General features: G+C 36.0%; 1 protein-coding gene across 4 annotated transcripts in view; it reads right to left on the minus strand.

Moving 5' to 3' along the window:
* The window catches only part of SCN2A (sodium voltage-gated channel alpha subunit 2), a 138402-nt gene that overhangs the window by 74610 nt on the left and 42611 nt on the right, over nucleotides 1-21181 (minus strand). For 2 of the 4 annotated variants that reach the window (XM_025852866.2, XM_025852874.2), the window contains exons 2-3: nucleotides 8794-9111; nucleotides 7793-7911 (exon numbers count right to left, since the gene is read on the minus strand). In XM_025852866.2, coding sequence (XP_025708651.1) covers nucleotides 7793-7911; nucleotides 8794-9060 — 386 coding nt within the window. In that variant the 5' untranslated portion in view covers nucleotides 9061-9111. Of the gene's footprint in view, nucleotides 1-7792; nucleotides 7912-8793; nucleotides 9112-9623; nucleotides 9707-10721; nucleotides 10849-21181 lie in introns of those variants that run through there. The other 2 variants (XM_073883077.1, XM_073883084.1) reach the window with 2 other exon arrangements.

A 21181-nucleotide genomic window follows, 5' to 3' on the forward strand; every position in this document is an offset into this window, starting at 1 on the left:
ACCCATACTGCTCCTTTGACATCTCTGTATCTTATAAAATGTCCCATGATCTAGCCAGGAACCTAGAAGCAATCCTGGATTTTTCTCTCTCCCTAAACCTCTACATCCAATTTAGCACAAATACTGTCAATTCTATCTGCTGTCCCTGGATTCAGTGCACTTTTACATCCCCACATCACTCCATAGTCCAGTGCCACCAAGTATAACTTAGATTATTGCAGTTTCCTCCAAACTGGTTTTTCTGAATCCATGTTGAGTTCTTTTCAATACATTCTGCATACTGTGCTAAAATGACCTGTGTAAATGTAATTCAGATGATTTCAATAGTTTTCCACTATTCTTAGAATAATGATCAAATGTCTTAACACAGTCTAGATTCCAGAAGATCCGACCCCTATCTACTCCTCCAGTTTTGCATTCTTTATTTTTTTTTTGTATTCTTCACTCTTAATTGCACTCTCCCATGATACTGTAATTGTTTTAGATCATCTAATGAAATATTCTCTTGCTCAAATAAGGGTCTTTGTAAATGCCACCTCTTCTCCCTGGAAATGCTCTCTACTACACTGTAGCCAACTCATACTTGTTCTTTAGTACTTATTTTGAAAAAGATTTCTAGTAGAAAGTTATTTACCATAGTATCTCACCTGTTTAGGTCTACCAGTTATATATCCTCATAGCATCTTATATTATTCTTCCAATGACTAATTTTAATGCTGATCTTTTCTTCTACTAGACTGTCAGCTTCGTGGGGGCAGACACCATGTCTGTAGTGTTCACCACTAAATCCTGGCCATTTTGCACAGGCAGTTGACTATTGAATGAAATAAATTTTGCAACTCATTTATTACTAAATGGAATAACATGTTTCCCTTTTAATGATTTTTGATGACGTATTGATATGATATGGTCTAAAAATACAGCATGAAATTTGTCTTCATGTACATTGAGTACACAAGTTTCTACACTTTGTTTTTTGAAAGAGAGTGTGGAAGGCAAACATAGGTAGAAATTAATAGCCTCCTGGGATTTTGTCACATAGTGATCTGAGCCATGTTTTATGGCCCTTAAAAAATATTTACTCTTTATAATGGTAGATTTTAATTATATGTAATGAAGTAAAATATAAATTTCAATATGATTAAACAATAGAAAGAATAATTATTGTCGCATAAGTCACAATTAATAAAGCATTTATGCTCAAACAGGAGTTTTCTACATTGCACGACTATCCTTTTAATTATAAAAAAATACACTAATTTAAAGATCCTGACAGGCACTCAGGAAAGGAAAGCAAACAAAACTATTTTGCTTTTAAAACAAAATAAAAGATAACCAGAGTTAGGTTTTCTGCTTTTGATTTAATAGGTATCTCTAAATAGAATGTGTATCAGAATTCATCAATTTTTAAAAAATCACTGTGGATTAATTTTATCAGTCACATACTTTTAAAATTCCTGGAATTTAGTGAGTGACTTTTTATAGCTTCAGATAATCATAATAAATATACAGATATACAAAAAAAACATAGGTATGGATTTTGTTTTGGTGATACCACACCTTGAAAAAGTATAGAAACTTCACATCAAGGCAGATTTCAAGGGGCAAGAATTAGTAATAAAACATGTAAATCCTACATTATTTTCTAAACATATAGGCCAAGACACCAACAAAATATATTTTTCAAAAGAACAATGTATCCTTAAGAACAATATTTCCTTAAGAGCCTTGGTATGTAAAATATAATAGAGGCAGACTAACCTTAAATAATTTCAGGAAAAAATGATCCTTTTAATCTATTAATTTATTTATACCAGGTAAAATGTGTTAACCTTTGATTGATTCTTCCAGTTGGCAATCTAAAATATTTTCTGTGTGTATATGATGAAAAGAAACTTCAAGTTTCTACTGAATATGGTTTATGTACTCTTTGACATGGAACCTGAATATTTAAAATACTGGCATGCATACCCCTAGCTCCATGTAGATAGGATGGAGCAACGTGATCTTTAAATTTAAAGCACACACACACAAAAAATTAATTTAAAGCACTGAAGGACAGACCAGATGTATCCTTTACCAACCACATGGGCTTCAGCAAGTTGTTTAATTCTTGGATGTTCAGTTTTCTTATGTAAATACAGTACTAATGCTTTCCTTAGAGGATTCGGTTATTTTTATTACTATTAATCATTTGCTTATTGAATATAAAATGTAGGGCATTTCTTTATTATTCTTAAAGAAGGGAAAGTCATTGTTTGTAAGTCTGTTCAGGGACTTTGTAATGTTCTATAATATCCAGAGACGCTGCAGAGGAATTTTTAACTCTAAACTAGAGGGAGAAAACAGTTTAACGTTAGAGTTTTGTTTTGTTTTCTTAAATAAAAATGGAAAATTCAAAACAGAGTAGGATAGGCCTCTTTCTACATATCAGTGCACATTTTAGAGCTAGCAGAAATACTAACTAAATGTCACCTATGTACTTTTAACTCTGGAGTTGTTTCATTCTATGATTAACCATCTTCCTAACTATGTGATAATGCATGATGACTTCTGAGCATTAAAAGCAGGGGACGTGGAAATCGTAAGTTGCTCCCCTTCCTCTCCTACAGGCCTACATACTACTTTGCAGGGAAAATCGTAACTTTTTAAAAAATTTCTACATGGATACCATATAATTTTGGGATGAACTAAAAAGCCTACTTCTTTTTTAATAAATAGTAAGTTGAAGCCCCTGAAAATAACCTTTAGAATGCATCCAGACAGCGATATTGACAACACACCTAGTACATCAGATCAGAGAGCTTTTTCTGTTGGGTGGAAAATGCAAAGAGCACGGGGCTGAGAGTGAGAAGACCTGGCCTGAAGTTTTAGCTCTGCCACTGATACAAAATGTAGCCTTAGAAAGGGACTAAACACGTCTGGGACTTAATTAAATCGTCTGCAAAATGAGAAGGTTGCGCAATCACATTGTGTTTTAGTCACTGACAGCTCCAAACTCTGGTGCCATATAAACATTTTCTTCGCAATGTGAAGCCGGAAGAAAGCCGTGATTTATACAGAATTCTTTGTGGAATTCCTTAACAATATGAGAGTTTTCCTTTACTAATTTTGCAGCAGTTGCTGCTAGAATTGTAGCTACTACAACCAACAACAGCTATCATAGCAACCACTTATCAAGTACCTACTAGGTGCTAGTCACGATGCCAGGTACTTATCATACATTTTATTATAATTAATGTATAAATTTTGATTCCAATTTTATAGATGGAGAAACGGAGATTCAAAACAGTTGTAATACCTTGGCCCAAGGTCACATAGAGCAATAGGTAAATCTCAGAGGCGGGGTCTGAATCCAGGTTTTCTGATACCAAAAGCTTTTTTCATTTTCCTACTCTGTGTGAATGACAGGCAGTCCGCGCTAGTTGTGTGATTTGGAGCGTCACAGTCTTTATTATGATTTTAAATACCATCTAAATACTGATGTCTCCCAAAGTTTTATCTGCAGGCCTACCCTTTCCTGAACTCCAGATCTGTAATTCTATCCAAGTACTCAGCTCCTCCACTGAATGGCTAACAGCCGTCTCAAAGACACATTCAAATCTAATTCCATTGCTTAGAAAATCCTATCAGCTCTTCTGCAAAACATATCTAAGTTCGATGCCATTTTGCCACCCTCATTGTTTCTACCATAGCCAAACCACCAGCATCCCTTGCCTTCATTATGGCAGGAGGTCCCCAATCAATCCTGCTCCCAAACTTTCCCTCCACGCAGTCTAATCTCCACATAGCAGCCAGAGTGGTATTTATAAAATGTGAGTTGGGTTATGATATCCTTCTGCTGGAGATCCTTCAGCCATCACTCTGCATCTCATTCAGAGTGACTTTGGTGTCCTCATCATGGCCTACAACCGCAGCCCCGGCCGTCCACTCTCACTGACCTCATACCCTACTGCACCCTGCCTTCCCCGCTTCACCCCATCACTCTGAACTCCTTGCTGATTCTCCTTGCTGAGCACACCAGTTGTACTTCTATCTTTATACTTGGCCTTCACATTTGCTATTCTCTTTACACTTAACGTTCCCCTAGATTTCCATGTCTCAGTCTCTCCCTTCCTTCCGATCTCTACTCAGATGGTATCTTTTTAGAGAGGATTTGTCTGATCTAAAATAGTACATTGCCATTCTTCTCTTTTTACACAGCTTTATTTTTCTTAAGAGCTCTTATCACTAGTTGACATATGGTTTATTTTTCTCATCTTTCTCCTCTCAAACACACATAGATATATGAATGTAACTACATGAAAGCAGGAACTTTGTTTTGTTCAGTGTGGCATCCAATGCCTATAAACACCTGCCATATATTAGGTACTTCGTAAATATTTGCAAATGAACGAATGAATGAGTGACAAATGCAAAATAAGGTGGAATATGCATTTTAAGCTAAAATAATAAAAACTGACATGAAACATTTAAAACTGATAAGGAATTTTAGGAATATGGATCATTTTTAACTTGTTTACTATCTAGAAAATATAACCATATTTTATTTAACTAGCAAAACAAGATATTAGGCATATCAAAAGGATTTTCAGCTTTCAAAATACACCCTGGCACAAATATAGTAAGCATAAGTATAACCTCTTATTCTGCCAAAGTCAAGAAACAAAGCTAATTTGATATTCAACAACTCCTAATGAAGATAATAGCTCTTTAAGAAACAAGATAGAATTTTCTTTGGAAATAGATATATTAGTCTAAGCCTAAAATACAAATTTCTTTATTGTGAATGGGCGTTTTCTGGTTTATAAATTAATGATAATAAATACACAATGACCTCTTAACTGTGCTCAAACCCGCTGCCATCACCATTTCCAAGCATTTTAACCTTACAGCAAAAGGCATGTGTTTGAAGTCAGAAAACCAGGATTTGAGTGTAGGGCTTGTGTTGGGAAGAATAAAAGACAAAATCACTAGCAGAGTCATTTGCAAACCCTACAGTATTATATGCATCAAAGTTTACTAAGACTTGTGTTGGGAAGAATAAAAGACAAAATCACTAGCAAAATCATTTGCAAACCCTACAGTATTACATGCATCAAAGTTTACTAGGCTCTCTCATCAAGTATGCCACTACTGCCAAAAGACTAAAGAATTTATCTATCTTAGACTTTTGGTCCACTTCCTTTTTGTTTTCTTATATCTTTGCTCCAAGATGAAATATGTGAAATATAATATTTTAATTCAGGAAATTAGAGATTTTTAAAAATCTACTTTTTCTACATTAGAAGAAATTTGTGGCTTATCGGACATTTGTAAGCATCTTACCATTCACTTTAGCAAATCTTAATAGATTTACCTGGCTGCCTTCACATAACTCACATCACTGCAGACCTCCAAATAACTCTGCGCCTTGAAGATTTTCTTTCTTCTGGGAAGCAAGTGCAAACCCTCAAATTCAAGTTGTCTCAATTCTCAGAGAGCTCCCACCATAAACTCTGTCCTTAATGCCTGGATCCTCTGATCAAAACTTCTAAAACTGTCCTTGTCCTCTATCACTGGGAGGTCTCTTTTCTCAAAGGGTCTTAAATTAGGACTCATGGGTTCCCTAACTTCCTAGAGATGATCATATTCATGACATTTTCAAAAAAATACATGATCCCCACACAAAAGGTTTAGAATAAAAACTGCTTTTTTTCTTTATTAGGCTTTCTTAATTCCATCCCATCATTCAGATTCAGGACAAAATAGTTTTTTCTGACCTATTCAGACCTCCCATTTTGTTACTTGGTTTGCATCTAATTTTCTAGGCTCTGACTCATTAGTCCCTTATTTATTCAATGCATACTCTCCTAGTTATCTACTCTTAACAGAGCATTGGACATAAGTTTGAGTTTTCACATAATTTCATGTAAAAATAAAATTTACATAAAGGGTATACAGTTATCTGATAATGTAATAAATAATTTATGGAAAGATTTATTTAGTGCAAAGATTAAAAATACCCAAAACATAATAATAGACCATAATTTATAATTCAGGAGACCCAAATCTAAATCTCAACTTTATTATTCATTTCTAATGCTAACTTAAAGACCTTTATGCCCTATACAATGGCTTCTCTTTCTTGAAAAACAGAAGTAAGGAAATGTTATTCCTTTAGATAATTCACAAAAAAATTATTAAATCTTAAAGCATAAAAGAAATAACGAATTAAAGTATGTTGATGTCTATGCAAAGGACATAGGGGAGGAAGAGGAATAAACTAGATGTTAAAGGGAGACTGAATTCTAGAATGCCATGCTTCTGAAAATGTCATTTACCACACTGCCTGGCAAGCCTGGGGACATGATTTACAGCCCCTCCACCCAGAACGGAAATGAGTTCCCTGTACCAAGCTTATCTCACATCCCGAATTCCTCACTTTATCTAATTTAAACATTTTCATGGACTACTGGAGGAAGTAGGCTTTTACACCAAAAGTCTTACCATGTCATGGAATCCCTGGCCTGATCATGTCATGGAATCCAAGGCAACGACTCTTTCTAAAGAAGAAACAACGCTAAAAGTCGCCCTGAGAACCTGCTTAGATTTCAGTTTCCCCTTCAGGAACCTTACCTCTGGTTCCTGATGCGTATCAATCCCCATCCCAAGGTTTAAGTGTTCTTCCTGTAAATGTCTCTGCCTGGCAAAGCCCCAGTCTTCCAAACCTTTGCTTCCTTGGTTTTCCCAGGACTGGCTGTCAGTCAGACCACTGTCCTTCACCTAAAATAAAACCTCTCATTCACAACTACTCTATTTAACTTCTAAGAGTAAATCAAATTACCATCTCCCACCAAGGTGTCATCAATCTCAATTCCAGGAAGTTGCTACTTCAATAAGGAGAATGAAGAATAAAATGAAGATGTATGTGGTTTGACAGACAATAAGCCTTTGGAGAGAGACAGCTGTAGCAGAATCTTTGACTTGAATAAAACACAGGAACAAGTGAGAAAGAAAGAAAAGGAAAGAAGAGAAAAGAAAAGAAGAAAGAAAGAAAGAAAGAAAGAAAGAAAGAAAGAAAGAAAGAAAGAAAGAAAGAAAGAAAGAAAGGAAGGAAGGAAGGAAGAAAGAAAGAAAGAAAGAGAAAAAAGAAAGAAAGGAAGAAAAGGAAGGGAGAGTGGGGGAGGGAGGGAGGAAGGGAAGGAAAGAGAAGAGAAGAGAAAAGGAAAAGAAAGGAAAAAAGAATAGAAAAAAGAAAGAAAATAGAAAATCAGTGGGATGCTGTTGGGGAAAAGAATTGGAGATATCTGAAAGGCTGGTGTGTATACAATCACAACTGTAAGCATTTACTAACTCAAAGCTTTCAAATGCTGAAATAAAAAGCAGAAAGTAGTACAACTCAGATCAAAAAGATATAAAATTGTGCAATTCAGATCATGTACACATTTTCCAAATGTGAAAGCAGTAAGGAAAATTAGCTCCTGGAGTTCACCCATTGCAAAACATTGTAAAATATGAAGACATATAAAAGGAGAGCCTGGCAACACGATCAACATTAATGAAGAAGTCTTAGATGTAGCAGCAGTTCAGAAGGAAGCAGAAGAGTCGGGAAGAGAGGAACTACTAGAAGATGAGGAAAAGGGGGTTCACTTACCTATAATCCCATTTGCAATATGCTAACTGTTGAGTAAGAGGAGAGAAAAAAAGAAGAGCACATAACATAGCCAACCACATATATTTTTTTAAAATTCCCAGATCAATAATTCAAAGAACAAAATCATAATAAAGCAACTATTTGAAAAAAGGATATGAATGTACCAAAATCTTAATAGCTAATTTTCTAATAGGGTTGAAGGGAGTTAAAATGTACAGGGCAGGGGTGGCACTGAATCGCGAGATTGCTTTCCCTTTATTCAATACTATAAATGTCTGAAAAAGAAAACACAACACATAAAACAGAATTTAGGATCTTAATATTAAAATTAAGAACATTTTAAGAGAAAGGAAGACCATCATTTAAAATTTTGCCTTATAGAATACTATAGTAATACACTAATTACCAACATACAACATGACGATAGGGGCTTTTTCTGCCCGTGCACCATTAACTTTCCTAAATTTGGTAAGTGACATAAGGACTTAAAGGAGGAAAAAAAAAAAAAAACCTGTAGTCAATGCTGTAGGAATTTAGCATCTTTTAACAAGTTTTGGGATATCAGTATTTTAAAACTATATCTGTAATTCACAAAAAGCATAAAAATGAGACTCTGATTACTTCTTCATTTTGACAAAAAATTTTCATGAGAACTTCAGAGTTTTCCATGTGTGTTTTTGGATGAGCTTCTTTTGGGGGTACTTAAGTCACCTACTATTATTTCTTCTGCAGAGAGCCGTGGAAAGGGCAAAGTGTCTGTAATGAAGGCATAAACCTGCCTCTGATCAAAGTAACTTATACAGAGCTTGAGATTGTAAAAAGGAATTTAAATACGATTTCTGGAAATATAATATAATCCTTGTTTTCACTTTTTGCTTCATCACACTGTAAGGTGAACAGACTTTTGCCCTTCCCCATTTACCCAACTGCATGCTGCCTCCTCGGTTTTGTTTGTCCTGGGAGTGTAGATTCAAATGAGTACTTCCAAAAGACTTGTAGGATAAGGGGTCCATTACATGCTCGAGCCCACCCAGCATCCTAGTGATGCTTTAGACAAAGGGGAGGAGGCACATCACACTTCACCAGGCATCTGTGGGACTAGTCCAGAACCAATTAGGAGGGAGGGGAAGTAAAGACAACTTGACTAAAAAACTCACTTTCTTATTGATATAGTATGGGTCCAGGTCCTCCAAGGGCTCTGACACCATCTCTGGAGGAATGTCTCCATAAATAAATGGGAGAGATTTCCCTGCTTCCAAGTCACTATTTGGCTTTGGGCCATTTTCATCATCCTCATCCTTACGCTCTTGTTTGGGTCTCTTAGCTTTCTCTTCTGCAATGCGCTGTTCAATAGCAGCAAGGGATTCCCTGGTAAAGAAGCGGAAGCTGTCAGGTCCTGGTGGTACCAGCACTGACTGTGCCATCTTTTCATCCTGCTCCTTTAATCACTGTTTAGCTCCTTGCATAAGAAAGTGCTATGGAAACGAGAGAGAGAGAGAGAGAGAGAGAGAGAGAGAGAGAGAGAGAAGCAACAGTCATTAGGATAAAAGGTAACTGTGGCAATAACATGAGATTGAGATAAAATATATAAACCAAGCTCTCTGCAATATTTTACTGAGGAAGCTGTATTCAGGGGATTCTCAGGCATGCATTCATTTGCTTGCATGGAGATCTTTCACATTCAGTGGATGTCTATGAGGTAATCTAGTCTCCCACTCCCAAAATGTTCTAAGTGAAAATATCCAATTCAGAGCTCGGAAATGGAGGATACTGGTTTGTGCTTGCTGTTTCACTGTGAATATTTTGGCAGCCATCTTTTTCAGCATCCTTTCTGAAAAAATATCAGGGATCCAAAACAAGAGATGAAAAATCACCCAAAATTATAGAACCTGGGCTATGCAAGGATCTTGCATGTACCTCTCCATTTTTTCCATGTTCCTTTTGGCCTACTTTCCCACCTTTAATAGCTTATTCAAAATCAACGCACCTGGTAAAGAGCTCTGGAAATCCTGAAATGTCAGGCTATGGAAACATAGGTAGATACTGCTTGAAAGCAAGGGAGCAGGAAGGAGCGGGGGATGCCCGATTGCATTTGGAACTGCTCGGAAGCTGCACAGGAAGGGATCCAGCTCCTGCCAAACTGGGCAGGAAGTCATCCACATCAGAGGTCTGGATCTTGGACCCCCCTGGCTGAGCAACCTGCTGCTACCTAGTATAATTGTTTCTGAAATTAACAAATTTGCAGTACTTAGGAAATACTGTAGAATTAGTTCATTTTCTCAAATAGTGCCCATTTCATAAAAATCTAAATAGCAGATTTAGACTTGAAAAAATAACAAGTTTAAGATAGTTTATCTCTTAAACAAACTCCTATTTGTTGGTCTTTGCCACATAAATGGAGGCTTACTGTATTCTAATCATATTTCACCGGACTAACATATATAACTTAACAGAGCACACCAATCATTCCAAATGTTATCTCTGAATCAGTGGCAAGAGTTTCTATGATTTTTGAAATCATACAACCAAAAGCTTAACTCCTGAATGCCATCTGTATACAATCACTTATCTATTTTTCCTTCTTTTTAAAATATCAATCCGTTGTAACCCCCATCCTACAGGAATGAGAATTGCTATTTAATTATATGAAGTGCATTTTCAAAGAGTAAATGCATTAATATCCAGATCACTTCTGTAGCATATGCCAGATCAAACAGGGAAATTTAAAATAACATAAGCTACTCTACCGTTTCTACATTTTTTTTTTTGAAGTAGACTAGGACCTTTCAGCCACTAGCTAGCAGACTGCCCTCTCAGTACCACACTGCCTCCAAAACATCCCTCATTTACCTTACCCATCCCCAGAGACCCTCATGCCTCGACGGACATAGGCATGAAGAAGGTCCATGCATACTCCATGGAGGAAACTGCCATGCCTGGATGCTCTAATAGAAGAGACATGCTAAAACATGCAGCCAGCAGCTTCAAAATGAAAGTGGTCCTCTGCAGATTCCCCCAAGGATTCTACTGTAAAGGTAGAGAAGCATCACAGAGAATAAGCATAATAAGAATATTAAAACATTACCCCTGCAGAATCTTTTACACCCAGAGTTTGGGATTGATAAGCTGGCACCAAGAAGACTGCAGCTAAAATTCCATCATTCTTTTTTTCTTTTTTTCATTTTTTTTTTTTTTTAAATTCTCCTTCAAAGACCACACCTAACTTCCTGTAAAAGGATTCTGGTAACTGAAGTAAGAACAGGCATTTCCTGTTTGGGGACTACAAAATGGCGTTATTATAACTACCACTAGAGGGCAGGGGAACTGTGAAGAGAAACCCCTCACAGTGTATGTACACAGAGCCCTGTGTTTGAAGCAGCCCAAAGCTTTCACTAACGGAGCTCTGATTTTTCACAGGCTTTTCTTAGAACAAAATGTTAAGACTTTGCTGATTTCAGTCATTAATTCTGCTAACAGATTAAGCTTCTGTTCATACTTTTTATTTGCTAAGCCAGAAGTCAATCAATACAAATAATTCAAATTAAAAGTAAAAAAAGAAAGTAAATACTGAATGTTAAAAATAAAAACTCATAAAAAAAGCAATTATATTAATGAAAGTCTTACATACAGTGGAATTTAACATTAGCCTCAGCCCCAGAGTATCTGAACTCCAATAAAGTGCTTTGCTAATTCAACAGAGATGGTCTTTGTGCTATACAAATAAACTTTCTCTAGAAATAAAATAACCCTGATGAGACTCCTATTTAAACTCTGATTTTAGTGGCTGAAAAGCAGCCAGAAGAAAACTGAAAAGCCAGTGAAATCCTAATGCCAGTCTTTCAATTAGTGATATAGTAATGATTTGAGGACTTACTATGTGCCAGTCACTGACAGGGCTGACATGTCTACATGCACCATATCATTTCATCCTCCCCACAAGCCTATCAAATAAACACTTTCACGATCCTGATTTGAAAACTGGAGAAAGGAAGTACACAGGGGGTAGAAAAAGTCATCTAAGATCATACACGCAGGATTCAAACTGAAAGTCTGACACCAAACATGTGTGAACTTTATTCAGTCATAAAAAGAAACATTTGCTCATGCAACTAAAGCCTGAAATAAAGATTAAATAAAAATCAGGCAGTGGTACCAATTATAACCAGAAACAGTCCTAATTATTAAATCAATATATTTTGCATTTTTCTAGTTTCCTCATTTTCATTAGAAAATGTATTTGTTGGAACTAAACATAGAGAAGATATAGCCAAAAATAATTTTTTAATCACTCAAGCAGGTCTCTTTTGGTTATAAGAGACAAAAGGATGACTCACACTGGCTTGAGAAAGAGAAAGAAAGAAAGAAAGAAAGAAAGAAAGAAAGAAAGAAAGAAAGAAAGAAAGAAAGAAAGAAAGAAAGAAAGAGAAAGAAAGAAAGGGAAGAAGAAAAAAGGTAGGGAGGAAGGAAAGAAAGTGGGAAGGAGGAAGGGAGGGGAGGAAGAAAGGAGAAGAAAGAAGGATGGAAGGAAAAGGAAGTTCATTAGTTCAAGTTTATTGTCTAAGGCTAGCTTTAGGCATGGGATACAGCTGACATTACCAGCACCTAGTTATGCTGCATCCTTTGGCTTTGACTTCCATGGTGATAGCTTTTCTAGAGATTCATCCCTTATTGTAGTAAGGTCCTATAGCAGCTCCAGCCTCCCAACCTCCCAGACTTAAATCCAATAGGAATAAAGATCCAGAAAAACTCTCATTTCATCTCACTGGCTCCAGATGGGTAACATGCCCATCCCTTAAGTAATTGCTCAGTCCTAGGTAATGTTGTGCTTTGTGCTTTGATTGGCCTCCCCTAAAGCAAATGCCTTACCCTTGGAACTAGAAGGAAACCTTGCTTGAAACCTATGAACAGTCAGGATCGTGGTGGTGGTATAGGAACATCCCTCAAAAGCAGAGTTGGAATACTATTATTGGACAAGAGGTGGATCGATGCTTGTCAACAAAAACAATAAGTGTGTGCTTTAGTCACATACTGGTCATATTTGCAGTGCCTCAATACTTGGTAATATTATAAATGTCAGAAGATATATATATCTATATAAACATATGTATATATAGATATATTTCTAATGAAAACGGTAAAGCGAGAAAATATGCTATATATAAGTTAGAAAATGTTGTATGCATATATATAGCATATTTTCTCACTTTACCGTTTTCATTAGGAAAAAATATATCTTCTATGTGTACCATCTTAAAGACTTAGAAATCTTGCAAGATAGTTAGAAGACTCTTTCCCCAAAATAAGTTGTTCTACTGTAATCATATATTCCACAAATCTCTGTGATGAGCATTAGCTTCACTTATCAAATGAATACATGAATATTCTGGTCTCACTTTACAAATGTGCATAATAACAGGCTTTTGTATAACAAGATTCTAATTCAAAAAAAATAAATTAAGGAGTAAAACAATTACAAAGTGATTTGCCAAATGTATTTTTGGGGGGAGGTTAACCATAATAACACACACTGCACTATTTTTGTCAGGCACTATTTTAAGAACTATAAAATCATTTAATTCTCATCACAACTTGATAAAATAGATGCTGTGATTATCCCCATTTAAAACACAAGGAAACTGAGGCACCAAGAGGTTAAACCATTTGCAACCTGCATGAGTTTTCACAGCTGGAAATAGCAGAGACAGAATTCGAACTCATGCCCTCTGGCCACAGAATCCATGTGCCTAACCATTATGCAATGCTTCTCCAGCCTTTTTCAGGAACCACTTGCTATCAGGAACACCAAGGTAGTGGACAGTTTCTTTGACATCGTGTTAGTTGTAGGGTCACTCATTTCTGTCCCATCCATCCTAGCTAGTGAATGTGTCCTAGGATATTTAAAAGGGTGAATACAAAATGTTTTACCAAAACATCCAAGATATATGATGAGCAACGTGTGAATATTTTTTCCATTTTAAAAGTACTTTTATGCAATATAGATTTGAAATAAGAATCATAGTCTCTTATTTCTGATTTCCCAGGATGAAGTTTTCAGAAGGTCTGCACATTAGCTTTTCTTCCATTTGCTCTTGTTAACAACAAACTGACATTTTATGAGAATGCTAAATGGCATGTTACGTGAAGTTTTTAAACTTCATTCAGTTGCATTGCTTTACAGACAGGTGATTTTACGTTACAACTTTTCAGGCCAGACATTATATATGGAAGACTCATAAGTAATTGGAAAGGCAAACAATATTATTTTAAGTAGTCAGAAAGGAACGAATATTATGAATTAGATTTCTAAATACTGATAACATTTTTTTGCCTTTCAATCCCGTCTTTTAAAAATTTTTCTCACTTATAAAAGAGGAACATTAATTTTCTAAATTAAAATATAAAAGAAGCCATGTTATTATACATGATGACATGTACAAAAATAATAGAGTTATATGAAAGATAAAGTAATTATAAAACAAAGGTATGTAGTAAAAATAGTATATGACTCTAATTTCTTTCCACAAAGATTCACTTTAGAATAATTACTCTAAGGTTCAATTTATACTGAAAAAAAATGGCTTATTTAATCTCACAGACAAGGAAATAATTATATAATAGTTTATGTTATAATTAATGATTGTGGATAAGTGTTCAGAAAATTTAGAGGATTTTTACTCAAGAAAGCTGAGAAAGACTAAGAAATGTCTTTCTGAAAGTTATTTTTTAATCCTATTTTACAACTAATTTTTAGTTTTCTTCATTACATTAGAATAATACTGGAAACATAAACTAAGAAAAGACTTGCTAAATGAAGATTTATTTTTGGATTTTCTAGTTTACTTAATCCATAGATTTCAATCTATTTATTCAGGAACTTTTTGATTGTCACTTACTGTGTTTTTACATCTTTCTCTCTTTAACCTTGATCCACTCGCTCATTTCTATAACTAACAATTTTGACAAAAGGGAGAAAGTTCTGAACAACCAGACTTAGACATGTTTTTCCACTATAGATTAGGATCAGAACATAATAGAAAATGAAAGACATAGGTTTGGTATGTACTATTCAGATAAATCGTCATTTTTCTTTCAATTCTAATGTTAGTTCCAATATGAAAAAACTTATTTTCATTATTTTATATTCATAGTATAATTGTTGAGCAATATCCTTTATAAAAGTATAGGTATTCCTTTAGATGACTGTTGTATTTTTAAACATTATTTTTTTCTTTAACAGATATGCACACCAATATTATTATGATCATGATGATCCCTGAGAAATAGTATTCAGTGTAGCAAATAATCACGTTACATACAACTTTCCTGGGAAAAAATAAATTACATATAATGACATATGCCTATATCTTTACGCAAGTAATTTTATTCCATTGCAGATAGTCTGGCAACACAGTTTTACATCCTTTTTTAATCTTTAGATAGAGTAAATGCATTTAGTAGACATCCACGAATTCCCTTAACCCTTCTTACATGATTTATCAGCTGGAAGACCGCCTCTACTCTGATTACATATTTGTTTATTTTTGATGGCTAGATTTGCTACAATCACAGAATTCTAATTCTGGATTTAACAGGCAAGTAAGAAAATTTCCCAAGGCATGGTCCTCCCCATAAAAGTGAAAAATTGTTCCAAATGCCTGAATATTTCCAGCTCCGTTTTCTTCATTCCTTCATCCCTTCCATTTCATTGAGGACCTCTACCTATAACTTTTCCCCTCAGCCCTCACCCTCTTCAATGGGGGAAGAAAAAAAGCAGCCTCTAAACTCCTCAGTGGGGTAGTGGATCCGAATGTCCGGGCATCATCCCCAGGAGAGAGCAGGTAGGCAGAGCCAGGAGCAGAAGGTCTCTGAAATGAAAAACAATGCTCAAAAAATAGCTACATTCCAAAATATCCTAGATACAAAATTTGTGCATGAGTGTGTGTATGTACATGTGTGCACCTCAGAGAGACGGAGAGAGAACTAGATATGAGAGAACGAGACCATAAGAGACCATGGATTTGTGTCTTCATGTCATGGTAACATTATCTAAATTCTGGAACTCTACTTAGTTCTTGATATTAGTTATCTCATTTAATCCTTGTGATATTTTGTAAGGGAAGTAGTGTTGTTGACACTTTTCTAATGTGGTGGTGATCTGGGCTTATGGAGGCTGTAATGAGGGATTGCCACACAGAGCCAGCATTTAAGCTCACATGTGTCTGGTTTCAAATTCTAAATATGCTTCATCATCCCATTTTTGGAAGAATGTACCATTGATACACCAATTGAGAAGGGTAACGTGAAATATGTCTGATTTTTTAAGTCACTGGATCCCTATCTATACCTGAGATATTTTCACAATACCATAAGCTCGCTGCTATTAAACTGCTGACCTACAATATAACTGAGTTTCCCCTTATCATCACGTTATTGTGGGGTCATCTTGACGTCTGCTGGAATAACACTTAAACTTTCTGAAGCTTAGTTTTCTCATCAGTAGAAATCAAGGCTCATTTTGAGTTTTATGAAATAAATTTATAAGAAAAAACTAAGCACTATGCTTAGGACATAGTAGATACTAAATAAATGCTGGTTTCTTTTTTCAGAGACATCTTAGTGATGTTTGTCAGTTCTACTTTTTATTAAAGTTATCCATGTAAAACCCATCTCCCCTCTTATCTCATCTTTCTTATCTTAACCCATCTATCTTTGTGGTTTTTCCACAATGTCCAGCACAGTACATCACCTGAGATAGATCATCCAGTAAATAACTGGTGAATTAACAGTTGTAGCCCTATATTATTCAGAAGCTCTTTTGTTCTCTTCAGTCAGGACACTTTCTTTTCTCATCTGTATATATTTATGTGTCATACACTAGCCTAATTCCAGGTTTCCAGTTTGTTTCTTTCTTCCAGCTATACAGGGCAGTGTAAGTGACTCTATACATTTATGGCCCCTCCACTGCTTGAGCTTACTTTACCTTTCCTAAAGTCAGACTACTCTCTCCGCCGCCTCTCCTCTCCACTACACACGCACACACTACACTCATGCACATGTGCGCGCATGCTCATGTACACATGCGCGCGCATGCTCATGTACACATGCATGTTTGTTTCTGCCTCTGTGGCTTATTTCACCAACCCAGACAGTTCAACAGTCATTTATTTGCCTTTCCCAATCTTTAAATTTTTCAGATGCAATTGCTCTGGAAAACTTTCTTTAAGAAATCTCTTCTCCCTTTTCTGAATTTCCATTATATGTACAGTAGAGTGCCATTTTTCCTAATGCATTCCTATACATATATTTTTCTTTGCTTCAATTCACTCCCAAAACTACTTCTAAGTCAACTTAATGAAACTATAAACTTATGTTTGTCACCCTCATCCAAGAATCTTCAACCATTCTCCATTACCATTTATATAAAGTAAAAAATATTCCTCTCGCTGACATTTAAAGAATGCTTCAAATTTCCTTTCCAATGACAACCTCTACTAGCACTTTATGGTAAAGAGGAAATAATTTGCTCAAGTTTTCCTAAACTTGCACCCTGATCTCCGTGTTTCTACTTCCAAGTTGCTGCTTATGTTGTTTTCACAACCTGAAATTCACTACAATTCAACCTGACAAGGCAATAGCCATTTTAAATCTCAAATGTTACATTTCCCATGAATATTTCTACATCCTTTCAGCTGGGTATGGCCTTTCACTTTTTCAAACTCAATAGCACTTGCTTCTCACACACTATTTGTTGTACTTATGTAAGTACCTTGAGGTAAGGCTATGATATACTCCCTTTGTGACTCTTGAAGTACATAAAGCAATACCCTGCACATAGATTCTCAATAAAAGAACTGGATAACAGACAATTTCAAAGAGACACAGTTTTAAACAAGCTGTCATGTTACAGGGGGCCTAGATGTGCAAAAGGCTCTTCTGACCATAGAGGACAGATCAAAGACAAATATGAATGTAATAGGAAGAAAATCTGATTTAATGTAAACAATAGTGTTCAAATTCTTAGACCTGCCTTAAACAAAGTGACTATTTTTTAATAAGAAATAATTCTCAATTACCAGAAAGATTCAAGCAGATACTGTAGAAATCATGCCTGTCTGGGCTAATAACTGAAATGTATAAAAGCAAAATACTTCCAACCTCCAGATTATATGATTATATTAAAAAAACAACAACAAGGAGCATCAAATTATCTCCTAAGAGAAGAAAAATGAAGACAGAATTAAATTAATTATTAAGGTTTTTTACATAAATTCTGGATTAAAGATAACTCAACATCCAGGTGTTCACAGAACATGTTGTCTTCCTGATCAGTGGCTGTTCCTGCTTGGCTCTGGGCCCCAAGAGGGCAGGGAGCTTGTCTGGGCTTGCTGACCACCCTCCAGTCTCCAGTGCCCATTGCATCATGTGGTTTCTCCATACATACATGGTACTGAATAAAAAATGAGACATAACTTGCGTTTCTATCACTAGATCAAAAGAGATCAAAGAAAGAACACAGTAAAAAAGGATCATACAGATAAAATCTGGCTTGTTTTAAAAATACAATTAATTACTATTTCTTAGACTGCAGTAAGAAGACACTGAAGAGCTGTTCTTCCTGCCTTTTTAGGATCAAGAAAGAATCTATTTGTCTTTGTTACTTTCATATTGTAAATAGTATATTTTCAGCAAATATGTCAAAACATTTGTCCAGAAACATCTCTTCCTTTTTAAGTTAGTTACCTTGTAGGTCCAGGCACTTAAGCCAAAGGGGCTATGGCTCTTTAGATGTCCTTCTTTTGGCATAGTTGCTTATCTTTTTAGGAAGCTAATTTACAGCTCTTTTTTTAAGCAATCATTTTTGGCACTCAATTTGTAGCTACACCTGATTTATGCAAACATCACCGATTTTGAGGGGCTCTTGTTGACTTACCATTATTTGGTGGGCACCATGCTTTGAAGAAAAGGCAGTAACTTTGGAGCCAGATGAAACTAGTGTGCATGCTTACTCTGCTACTTTCTTGCTGTGCTTCTTTAGGCAAAGGACTTGGATTATAGTGAGGATTAAATAAGTAAAATACCCAGTACACACAGCAGATGCTACTTATCCAATTTTTTCCCTATGCCCTTAAAACTCTTACACATAGTGCCAAGCTGAATGAATAAGGCCAAATACAAAGACCAATATTTCAGAATTTGCAATGCAATGTATCATTTAACAACAAAACACAGCTTTTTAAAAGTGCTAAGAGCCAGCTTTCTTCCAGATGCTTAGAATACAGTAAGTAACCAAACAGATCTGCCCTCCTGAAGCTTATATTTTATATATCCTAATGATACAGATTATGCACAAGTACTTCAACATGGAATAGAGCAGGTGGTGCTAATTGCTGTGGAAAAAGATATTGCAGGGAAGGGAGGGGAGAAATATCAGGGTAAGGGGTGGGGGAGAATGGTGCGTTGAAAATATAAATAGGGTGCTTAGGGAAAGTCTGGCTGAGGAAGTGACATTTAAGCAAAAGACACCGAAGGACCCAAAGAAGGCAGCCAAGTCATGAGCCTTCGTGGATAATGGGGTTCCAAGCAGAGAAAATGCATGAAAAGAGCTACAGAAAGAAACTCATATTTGGAAAGGCCTGTAGAAAGGTAAATAGCACTGAACGAAAGAAACGGCCACACAAGACAGTAAGAGCAACAGGAAGAAGAAAGTAGAGCAGGTAGCAGGGACAATGAGTACAACAGCAGATGCCGCCAACCTCAGTTAGGCCTGCCATCTGGTTGCCCAGCAGCTTCACCGGTGGCACCTGTGACATAAATGGCAAGATCAGAGCCCAAGCCAGACCCTGAGAAGCAATAATCATACCAGAAATAAAGGAAAGTTCACTGCCACTCAAACGTCCTGAGCCTGAGCACAGAACAGAATGGGGACATTGAAAGCGGGATGGCCATGCCCGGCTGCTCGGCAAAGTCTAAACCTGGATGGCTATATGCAGGGTGGACCCAGGAACAGCCCTGCAGATATGAAAAGTACAGCAGCCAAATTTAGCATCTAGAAACAGCTCAATGTCAGAGAAGCAGACAAGGCAAAATGTTGCCTGGCCTTAATGCCTAGAAATACTTGTTGAAATTTTAAAAGATTAGAAAAGAGATAATCTTTTTGACCATGATGCAGTTTTTATTTTATTTTTTTATTTTTATTTTTTTTTAAGATTTTATTTATTTATTTGAGAGAGAGAGAATGAGAGAGAGCACGAGAGGAAAGATGGTCAGAGGGAGAAGCAGACTCCCTGCCGAGCAGGGAGCCCGATGCGGGACTCAATCCTGGGACTCCAGGATCATGACCTGAGCCGAAGACAGTCACTTAACCAACTGAGCCACCCAGGCACCCCATGATGCAGTTTTTAAAATAGACCAATATAAAAGCAGCACCAATTAAGACATATAGCTACAAAACAAATATTGTTACAAAACTTTTTGTTTGTTTGCTTTCATGTGTGGAAAGTTTCGGTAATGTATTTGTTCAACATGTTGGTAACCACCTTCACTGGCAAATTCCCTTACTTCTGATCACTCCTATATTTTAGAGAGAAAAATAGAGAATTAGCCATTCTGCTCCTCAGTTCACTTCATCTCTTGACCTGTAGGGCTTTTTCCTCTCTTTTTTTCCCTTCTTGTTTCTTCTCTCTCTAGAATAAAGGTAATTCCCGTCCTGATCAAATCAACAATGTTGCTGCTGGAATGAATTCAGATCATTTGAGATAAAATATTTTTTGAATAGCAAAGCATTATGACATTGCTCATTCATTTTCTTCTCTTTTTAAATATTATTTAATATACCTATTTTTGCCTGTAAGAATGAATGAAGAAATGATCCCTTGCATTCTATATTTGAAAGTTGCTCTATATAACTTCATGTATGTGAATTATAAAAGTATGGTTAAAACTCATCAGATGGTTAGATTTTGAATAGCCTTCTATCCACGTACATAGATGTGATTGCCACCCCACCACACTGCTGCACTGCTTTCATCTGTAAATGAAAATATGAGAAACTGCAGGCTTGAGAAGGGAAAAGGGCAAAAGGCTCAGGAAAACATACTGCTTTCCTCCAATAAAGTAAGAATCATTTGCCTTCTACATATTCATTTGCAAGCTCATACTCATGAATGACATTTCCCATTTATTTTTCTCACTCCCAACCAAACAAAATATACTGAAATCATTAAAAGTAGGGACTGATCTGTAAAAGCAGCCTCGTCACTTGGAAATTATCAAAGGGCAAGACATGACTCACACATTTTTTTGAAAAGTTCAAATCATGATCACAAATTTCAAACGGAATATTCTTTGATTTCTCATAAAAGACACATAGCAAGAGGGAGAGAGTGAGAGGGAGAGGGAGAAGAAGCAAAGGAGGAGAAAGAGAAGGAGGAGGAATGTTTGGAGTTCTATAAAGAAAATAGTCTTCCAAATAAAAGAATTTATAAATTAGAAGATACGACTTAGATTTAGAATTAAACCCCTATTATTCTTTATGGCAGTGAGCAA

The sequence above is a fragment of the Callorhinus ursinus genome, unplaced genomic scaffold, assembly GCF_003265705.2.
Source record: "Callorhinus ursinus isolate GAN/ISIS: 27379988/994484 unplaced genomic scaffold, GSC_fseal_2.0 scaffold2, whole genome shotgun sequence".
Taxonomy (NCBI): domain Eukaryota; kingdom Metazoa; phylum Chordata; class Mammalia; order Carnivora; family Otariidae; genus Callorhinus; species Callorhinus ursinus.